Below are 9,243 nucleotides of genomic sequence, written 5' to 3'. Positions count from 1 at the left end.
CATAGACAGGGCTGGCCCTGACTGAATGTCAGCTAGACCATATTTGTGATGCTCTATCCTTTATATCGATTTTTTTAATTCTTAATTTTACTTTCATTTTAATTATTATTATTATTGACTTCACAGTAGTCTTTTTTTTCTTAGTATGCCACCCTGTATTATACTGCATTTGGTTAAACAGTTCTGAACGTTGTTCACTATGTCCTGAGAACTACATTTCCCACACTTACTGAACCCAGACCTGACTACACCGGAAGTCACAGTTGGTTGTTCATCAGCACGGCTGGAGTGAACCGGCAACGACGACACCGGGGGAAGAAGAGGGGCCGGTGAAAGACGAAAGAGCACACAATCCACAAAGTTCTGCTTCCACTCACTGCACGGTAATACCTCTAAATCTTGTCCTGTCGATGAAGTCGCGTTATGTGAATTGTTTTCTTACGAAATTAGCCGTGAAGAGCTTACTAATGTTGACGCCGACAGTCGCAGTTAGCCAGCTAACTAACATCCACCATTTCGTTCACGTAATACGTTATTTTTCAGCTCATTAGAAAACCATGTATGCGTAGTTGTTCTTTCCCAGTTGGCAGACATAAGCATTAACCTCCCAGGATTCATTTCCAAACACAAAATGGTTGGTTAAAGTTACCAAAGAATCAGTTGTTCGTTGTCGTTGTAAGCTAACGCGCTAATGGTTAGCTCTCTGTTTAGCTACGCCCAATAGGCCTCACACTGCCTGACGAATAACGTCGATTTTCTCTGGTGCTCTCTTCATTTGTATTCTGTGCAAATAATAAACCAATAATACAACGTCTGTATAAATGACTGTTTGAGTAGGAACCCGTCTGAGGGAAACTTGCGCCCCAGTTAGCGCGCAGCAAATATGTTTATCCGGTTACTTGGACATTGTTGCGTTGTTTTGCTTTTTATTCCATGTTGAATTACCTAAAAAAAAACCCCACCAGAAATGCTTGAAGATGTATATAAAATACTCTGCTTTGAATAATAATTTGTTTCCAATATGCTTTTTCCACAAGGAAAAGTTCAGTTATCTTGTTAAAATCCTTTAAAATAAAATATCTTTCTCCCTTATTAAAAATTCTAGAATCTATAAATATGCAAATATTTTTCATTTCAGAAATTAAACTGTTTTGATTCAAGATTTGTCCTACTTCACTGTAAAGTACATTCTCAGTGTATGTGCACTGGAGGCTGCAAGTTTCCACATCACACTTGTGTAAGTTGAATATTGGACCAGGATTGGCTTCCAAACTATTGTCACAAATCATGCTTGTGGATCCACCCCTTCAAATTGGATTTTCAGTGAGCACAGAGAAACATTCCACTTTTAGCAGATGAATGTAAAAACAGCCTTTAAGTGTCAAACTCTGCACATACATCATTGAGCACAGTGAAGCTGAAACACTGACCGAAGGAGTACTTAAACTGTATTTTTTTCCCTCCACAGCTTCTCATTCTGAACATCATCATAACAAGAGCCTGACGTGCAGGAGGAGAGCCCTGTGTATTTCAGTGGAAGGGAGTCTGTAGTGACTGTCAGCTCCTTTGAGCGGGGGAGAGAGAGAGAGTCTGTTGTTTCTGTGAGCCCGGTGTGTGAGAAGAGGAGTGTGTGACCATAGTGTGTGAGCAGCTCTCCCTATGTGTGTTACAATGGGGGACATCAGTGACCTGGACCGACAGATAGAACAGCTCAGACGCTGTGAGCTCATTAAGGAAAATGAAGTCAAAGCACTGTGTGCCAAAGCCAGGTAATACACATACACACACAGAAAACAGATGTTAGTGACGATAGACACGTTCACAGGTTGGTCGGAAAAAGGGCATTCAAAACAAACTGAAAGGCACAGAGCTATAACACCTATCTTTGTAGGCTAGCTAGTTGGTTTTGATGGTTTCCCTGTAGCCAGGGTTACAAACAGGATGTTGACAAAGGCTGTTCAGCAGTGTCATGGTTTACAAATTATGTGTACATACAAAATCTTACAGGCTACATACAAAATATACAGGCAATAAAATTATAATAAACATAGAAGAAATGCTGTAATGCAGGTCATGTTTTTGTTTGCCTTTCAGATGTGAGGCATAGCTTACCTAACCTTGATTTATTTACGTTTAATGCTACATCCACACTAATATATTATTGTTTTAAAGTGCATAACTTTTGCTATGTTTACACCTAGTGTCCACACTACTCTGGTGTTTTCGAACCCCTTAAACGGAGACTTTCGAAAATGCTGCTGACCCCGTTTTAGTTTATAAACTCTGGGATTGCGTTTTAGTCTGGACGGGTGGAAGCAGAGACTTTAAGAAACCATGATGCACCAACATTCACTTCCTGATTGGAGTCTTATCAGTCATGACTTATAGTCCTGTGTTACTTTAAGTAAGAGTTCCACCTTGTCATCGGTCAAAACAAAGATATCTCTGGTCTTACTTTAGTATTTTCTGCAACTAAGAAACCAACTACAGAGCAGACAATCTGCTTCCTGTTTACACCAGCTCACACAGACCCAGTGTACGTGCATGGTGATATGCATTTTCAGGCGTGTTGGTATGAACGGCGTTAAAGCGGTCATGTGGACGGAGATCACAGGAGCGCATATTAGTGTGGACGTAGCCTAAGTGAGTCATGTATTGAAGTTTGCACTTCAAGTATTTCAGAAATATCAGGTTGGAAGTATGTTTTAGCAGAGAGAATAGTTGGGCAATATGAAGATGTATGAGACAGTATTAATTTTTAAACAGAGAGATGCTTCAATGTTTATAATGTGGCAGTACTGCTGGGTGATATCTTAAATTAATTTGATTTTTGTTTTACATGATGTGTAAAATGTCTAAATCGTAAAATCAAATTATTATAAAATATGCAATACAAAACGGTTGGTAGACGAAGAAAAACTGATTAAAATTGTGACATGACCCCAAGCTTTTTTGGCCATATTGCACAGCCCTATGTAGCATCTATCACTTTAAAGTCTCTTGGTGGCCATTGTGGGCAGTTCTGCGAATCAATGCGCAGGACTGCTTAATAGCAATAGTCAATTGTTACAGTTGAATGCAAAAGTTTGGACACCCCTTGACAGATAACATATTTGGGTGATTTTTTTTTTTAATTGAAAAGATGTAAAGACAGTTTCTCTAGGATATGGAAAAAACACAATATTTTCTGCAAACATTAATGCATAGTTACATTTTATGTCATAAATTTAATTAAATAAATAAACATCATTGTGGGCAAATTTTGGGCACCCTATATAGTCAGTACTTGGTAACCCCCCCCCCCCGGCAGATATAACGGCTTGCAAACGCTTTTTGTAGCCAGTTAAAAGTCTTTCAATTCTTTCATTTGGGATTTTCTTCCTTGCAAAAGGCTTCTTGTTCTGCAGCATCCTTGGGCCGTCTTGCATGCACAGCTCTTTTAAGATCTACCCACAGATTCTCAGTTATGTTTCAGTCAGGGGACTGTGAGGGCCATTCCAAAACCTGCAGCTTGTGTCTCTTGAGGTAGTCTATGGTGGATATCGAGGAATGTTTAGGATCATTATCCTGTTGTAGAAGCCATCCTCCTCTTTTCAGCTTCAGCTGTTTTACAGACGGTGTGATGTTTGCATCCTGAATTAGCTGGTATTTATGTTTCCTGTGGCACAAGCTGCAACACAACCCCATAGCATGATAGATCCACCCCCATGCTGAACAGTTGGCAAGATGTTCTTTTCATGAAATGCTGCTCCTTGTTTTCTCTAAACATACCTTTACTGATTGTGCCCAAAGATTTCTATTTTAACTTTATCAGTCCACAGCATTTGTTTTCAAAATGCATCAGGCTTCTGTAGATGTTCTGTTACATACTTCTGATGTTGGATTTTATGATGAGGACCCAGGTAACGTTTTCTCCTACTGACTCGTGAAGGTCTTGTTTGTGCGAGCGTCGCTGCACAGTGGGACGGTGCACCACCACTCCTGAGTCTGCTAAATCTCCCTGCAGGTTTTTTTCAGTCAAATGAGGGTTTTGATTTGCCTTTCTGACCAACATTCGAACAGTTCTCTCCCAGAGTTTTCTTTATCTTTCAGATCTCATCTTGACCTCCACAGTTGCCCTAAGCTGCCATCTCTTAATTACATTTCGCACTGTGGAAACTGCAAGCTGACAACACTTTGCTATCTTCTTGTAGCCTTTCCCTGCATTGTGGGCATCAATAACAGCTGCTTAGAGGAACTCATGGTTGCTGAATGCAAGGTTTGAAGAGACAGAGTATTTGTAAAGCTTGGAAATTGGCACCAGCTGACATTTCCTAATGACAGCTGTTGACATGCCTCAGGCCTAACGAGCTGATTAAGGTCTGAGACCTTGTAAAAAGAATCTGAGACTTCGGAACTCTGAAGGTGCCCAAACTGTTGCACATGCCACAATGATGTCTTTTATTTTTTATATTTGTTCAATATTTTCACATAAAAAGCATCTATGCATTAATGTTTGCTGAAAAGAGGCTGTGTTTTCATCTTTTCAATTAAAAAAAACTGTTATTTGTTAAGGGGTGTCCAAACTTCTGCATACAACTGCATATGATTTGTGCATCAATGTAATGCAATCAAGGTGATTGGTCTCCAGTTTAACCAAAAACAGACAATCCTTTCTGGTAATTTTACCCTCTCAAATGTCACTCAATTGGTTTTCCAGAAAATGTACATTGGCTTGAAAAGGTGGCTGTAAAAAGTGTGTAATTTACCAGCTTGATTTTGTGTCAGCTACTATGGATTCCAACAGTGCAGAGTTATTTTGGCTGGAAAAAAGTATCAAAGCATGCACAGAAAATCACTCAGTAATGAACTGCTGTGGTTTAAACACTGAAACGAGTTCAGGTGGAGCCAGGCTTTATGTCCAGCTGCTGAGTCATTTAAATACATCATCAGGAAGTCTGGCGAGGTTCAGTTGAATCATATATTTATGTCTATGTCTTTTTCAGAGAGATTCTGGTTGAAGAAAGCAATGTCCAGAGAGTAGACTCTCCGGTCACAGTAAGTAACATTTTCTAACGGCTCTTTTTTTTGACCAGAATTTGACTAAAAATGAAATGAATGTGGCAATAATGATTCTCCTGTTTCTCCTCATAGGTTTGCGGTGATATACACGGTCAGTTCTATGACTTGAAAGAGCTTTTTAGAGTAAGTCACTATTTCTTCTCTGATTTTCTTTATTTGTCATTGTGTAATATTTTAAATATGCTAGACTGAGATGTACACATTATGAACATCATTTGCAGTATGTTTAATTTTCAATATTGAATACAAGTCTTAAAGGATTATTCTGTTGCTTTTATTCTAGCCCACATCTCCTAGTATTTACTATCATGATTATTGTGTTTAAAATATCATCCCTTACTTCACTGCAGTGGGTATTATTACCATCAGCGTTGCTCTCCAAAAGAACGCGTCATTTCAAAGGGATGGCGCTTGTTTTTATGCAAATTGGATGTTTGGACATTGTAGTGCCCACATCAGACGTCAAATGCCCACATCTAACTTGACAATTGGCGTTGTGGGTCTCCTAGATGTTGGCTGGACTCTGTTGTTGTGCTTGTTTGTGTGTATTAGGGAGCAGCACTCCTGGCAAACTGACTGTAGTTCAAGCATGAATATAACTCCAGTCCTACTGAGAATGGCATTATTTATGATGCTGATGTGTTATTTACATAAAATACACAGTATGTTACTGATAAACTGATTTGTTTTTAATCTTTCCACATGACAGGTTGGTGGAGATGTCCCGGAGACAAATTATCTGTTCATGGGTGACTTTGTGGACAGAGGCTTCTACAGTGTGGAGACTTTCCTTCTTCTGCTAGCTCTTAAGGTACACATGCTTTTCTGTCTTTGTTCACTACTGGTGACAGAGGAGGGTCCCTTGATTTACAGAAAACATACCGCCTTCATCAGTGTCACAGTTGCATAGGTGTGACACATACCTGTGAAAGAGTAAACACACAGGTAACTGGAATCCATCTAGCACTGGAACAAGGAAGAAATGCACAAACCACCTCTGTTTTTGCAGAGATGAACGTGTTTTCAGAAGAAATATCAGAAGAGACCAACGAAAGTCTGGATTAAATTCTCAATAAAGGAATCTCCTTCACCTCTACCACACATTTTTGAACAAAAAAAAATCAACTTTTGCCACATAATCCAGGCCAAAGGTTGTGTATATCTATTTTTGTGCTTTTTCACCCTTTTGTGCAGTAACCACCTTCTGTATAATAACTCTCTATAGGCTTTTAATTCACTGACTCTGCCTTTTTATATATATATTTAAAACATATTTATTTTTTTTTATTGCTTTTCATATTTTATTTTTTATATATATTGACTGTTCTTACTGAAATGGAGTCCCCCCCCCCCCCCAGAGCATTTCACACCACTGTATTTGTATAACCACAGTGATAATAAACATGTTGAACAACAGGAAAAGTTGGTCACCAGTGTGTTACTGTAAATGCTCACTTCTAATGTCTAAAAATATCTCGAGGGCTGTCATGAGACTTCACATCTAGGTTTCTGAAATCCTCCTGTCCTCATCTTCTTGCCTCTGCTGTGCTCTTCAGGTGCGTTACCCAGACAGGATAACCCTGATCCGGGGAAACCACGAGTCTCGGCAAATCACCCAGGTCTACGGCTTCTACGACGAGTGCCTCCGCAAGTACGGTTCAGTCACCGTCTGGAGATACTGCACTGAGATCTTCGACTACCTGTCCCTCTCTGCTATTATTGACGGCAAGGTGAGATGCATGTCCTGGAATATATTTAACTTGGACTGGTGCTCTGACATAGTTCGGAAAATACATGCACTGAATTGACTGAGCCTGTTGAGTAACTTCTCAGTGTCTGATATGCTGTTCAGTTGGGTTTGATTACATTTCTCTCTCTATCTTCCAGATCTTCTGTGTGCACGGTGGCTTGTCTCCATCCATCCAAACACTGGACCAGATCCGGACCATTGACAGAAAACAGGAAGTGCCCCACGATGGGCCCATGTGTGACCTCCTGTGGTCGGACCCTGAAGGTATACAGGCGCCCTCTCCAGCCTTTTAAACAATCAATGTTTACAGTCATGCTTGGAAGAGTCCCAAACAACTGCAGCACAAAGCGTTTGTGTTATTAAAAGATTAATATCAGCCCTGCATATAACCATCTGCCCTGATGTCAGAAGCAGATCTTGATCTGAGTCATGTTCTCTCCCTGCTCTCAGATACCACAGGGTGGGGGGTGAGTCCCAGAGGTGCTGGCTACTTGTTTGGGAGCGATGTGGTGGCCCAGTTCAACGCCGCCAACGACATCCACATGATCTGCCGAGCACATCAGCTGGTCATGGAGGGCTACAAGTGGCACTTCAACGAGACCGTGCTCACAGTGTGGTCAGCACCCAACTACTGCTACAGGTAGGCAGCTACAGTCAAACTCAAAAGAGTTCCTGTCTGAGTGGACATAATGTCAACAACTCCATGGAAAAGGACTTCACAATTACAAGCACTGCTCCAGAGAGAAATCATATGAGGATCTATCTAAAATAAAATATGATCAAAATTTTAAAACTAATTAATAACTTGGTTTTCTGAGTCTTACAAATATTTGAATATCCCTAACTGGATCTTCTTTTTTTGTTTCAACAAACAGATGTGGCAACGTGGCTGCCATCTTGGAACTGGATGAACATCTACAGCGGGAGTTCATCATATTCGAGGCAGCGCCGCAGGAGACCAGAGGCATCCCCTCCAAGAAGCCAGTAGCTGATTATTTCCTGTGAAGTCTTCGAGCAGACAGCCATGATGATGTGTCGAGATCTCCGGTACCATTTCACACCAGCCGCCCTCCACCCTGTGCTGGACGGTTCTGTCAGTCTGAACTCAGAGCAGTTTGACAGAAAACCTGCCAAACCCCCTGCGAGGCTCCGCAGAGCCTCAGCTTGAAGAGCTGGATTTTTGCCGCACTGCCCGAGCCTGACAGAGCAGTCACTGTGAAAGGTTAAGGGGCGAGGTGGATACTGGGTCCATGACTGTTGTCACCATCAGAGTTTCTTTTCTCCCCTCAGCCTCCTTCCATTTCCATCTGTTGTCCTCTTCTCTCTCTCCCTGTAGATACGACTCTCCCTCCCTGACTTAACCTCCACCACCATTGTAGGTTCTTTTCAAGACGAACATTGTCATTTAGTTTTAGGAGTATTTGGAAGGAGCTAGATCTTTTTCTTTCTTTTTTTTTTTTTTTTAATATGCTGATGTAGGAAGTTTCACAATTTACGATTTAAGGAATTCCTTTGAAGCATATGTTGTCTTTTCTTTTTCTTTCTTTTTTTTGTTTTTGTATAATTGTTGCTGCCAGGATTACATGCAAAACAACTTATCCCTTTTTGCTCTTACGTTTTCTGTTTAATTGTCATCTGTTTTGTGTGACACTATTTAACATAACCAGTGCTGCTGCTCAGCACCATCACAAATAAATCCCAGAGATGTAATGACTGGCCAAACGGAGTCACTATATTCACCATTGTTTTCTCTTAATTCCTTTTAATCTACAAATCTCTGTAGGTCTGTCAATTTTGATATTGTGAGAATAAAGTTTTTATATCGATGCTGATTTATTTTCAGGTGTGATTTTATGACACATGAATATTAGCCGTAGCTGTTTAGACATTACTGGTTGTCAATAACTGGCCCAGCTGGACCAGTCACATTTTAAAGGGGTCAGTTCACCTGAAACCTCTGCAAATGAAACCATAAGCACATTCTTCATGTAATCATACGTAAAAATGACAAACATAGTTGTAAAAAGCCAAACTGATACTGTGTTATCGCTAAGCCTTTTTATTTTTATTTTCATGATGTAAAACACATTTGTTCAACAAGTCTGTTTGCCAAGTTTCCTGTTTGTATAGTCTATGTCATAAACTGCTAAGTGAGGGGTTCACTATTTTTCAAGTGTCTTAAAACTATAATCCAATGAGCCCAAAGGAACACTGACATGTTTTTCTTGCTGTAATTCCTCCTGTTCATACTGACTAGTAGAAGATCCCTTCATAATGCACTTACAATGTAAGTGATGGAGGCCAAAATCCACAGTCCTCATGTGCAAAAATGTATTCAAAAGCTAACATGAAGCTTCAGACTTCCAAATCAGTCAACTCGAGTCAATATCTTTCAAAGTTACTGTCTTTTTAGTGCCAAAGTCCTTCTTTTG

At 40.2% G+C, this 9,243-nt stretch overlaps 1 protein-coding gene across 1 annotated transcript; it reads left to right on the top strand.

Moving 5' to 3' along the window:
• The first annotated feature begins 246 nt into the window (after nucleotides 1–246).
• LOC137168589 (serine/threonine-protein phosphatase 4 catalytic subunit B) lies at nucleotides 247–8,643 on the top strand. Its single transcript, XM_067571253.1, has 9 exons — nucleotides 247–383; nucleotides 1,469–1,769; nucleotides 4,986–5,037; nucleotides 5,134–5,184; nucleotides 5,771–5,872; nucleotides 6,618–6,791; nucleotides 6,949–7,075; nucleotides 7,262–7,451; nucleotides 7,687–8,643. The coding sequence occupies exons 2-9, from the start codon at nucleotides 1,660–1,662 to the stop codon at nucleotides 7,814–7,816; spliced, it is 936 nt and encodes a 311-aa protein (XP_067427354.1). The 5' UTR covers nucleotides 247–383; nucleotides 1,469–1,659; the 3' UTR covers nucleotides 7,817–8,643.
• Nucleotides 8,644–9,243: the final 600 nt, after the last annotated feature.

Source organism: Thunnus thynnus, chromosome 17 (assembly GCF_963924715.1).
Source record: "Thunnus thynnus chromosome 17, fThuThy2.1, whole genome shotgun sequence".
In the NCBI taxonomy this organism is placed as follows: Eukaryota; Metazoa; Chordata; class Actinopteri; order Scombriformes; family Scombridae; genus Thunnus; species Thunnus thynnus.
The sequence above is the reverse complement of the archived record's forward strand: the minus strand, read 5'-3'. Positions and strand labels throughout refer to the sequence as shown.

Excerpts from the sequence above, each read along its gene's own strand:
- LOC137168589 (XM_067571253.1), top strand. The coding sequence starts at position 1,660 with ATGTGTGTTACAATGGGGGACATCAGTGACCTGGACCGACAGATAGAA. Across the intron at positions 6,792-6,948 it reads CTGCTATTATTGACGGCAAG|ATCTTCTGTGTGCACGGTGG; the intron begins GTGAGATGCATG and ends TCTATCTTCCAG. Across the intron at positions 7,452-7,686 it reads GCACCCAACTACTGCTACAG|ATGTGGCAACGTGGCTGCCA; the intron begins GTAGGCAGCTAC and ends TTCAACAAACAG.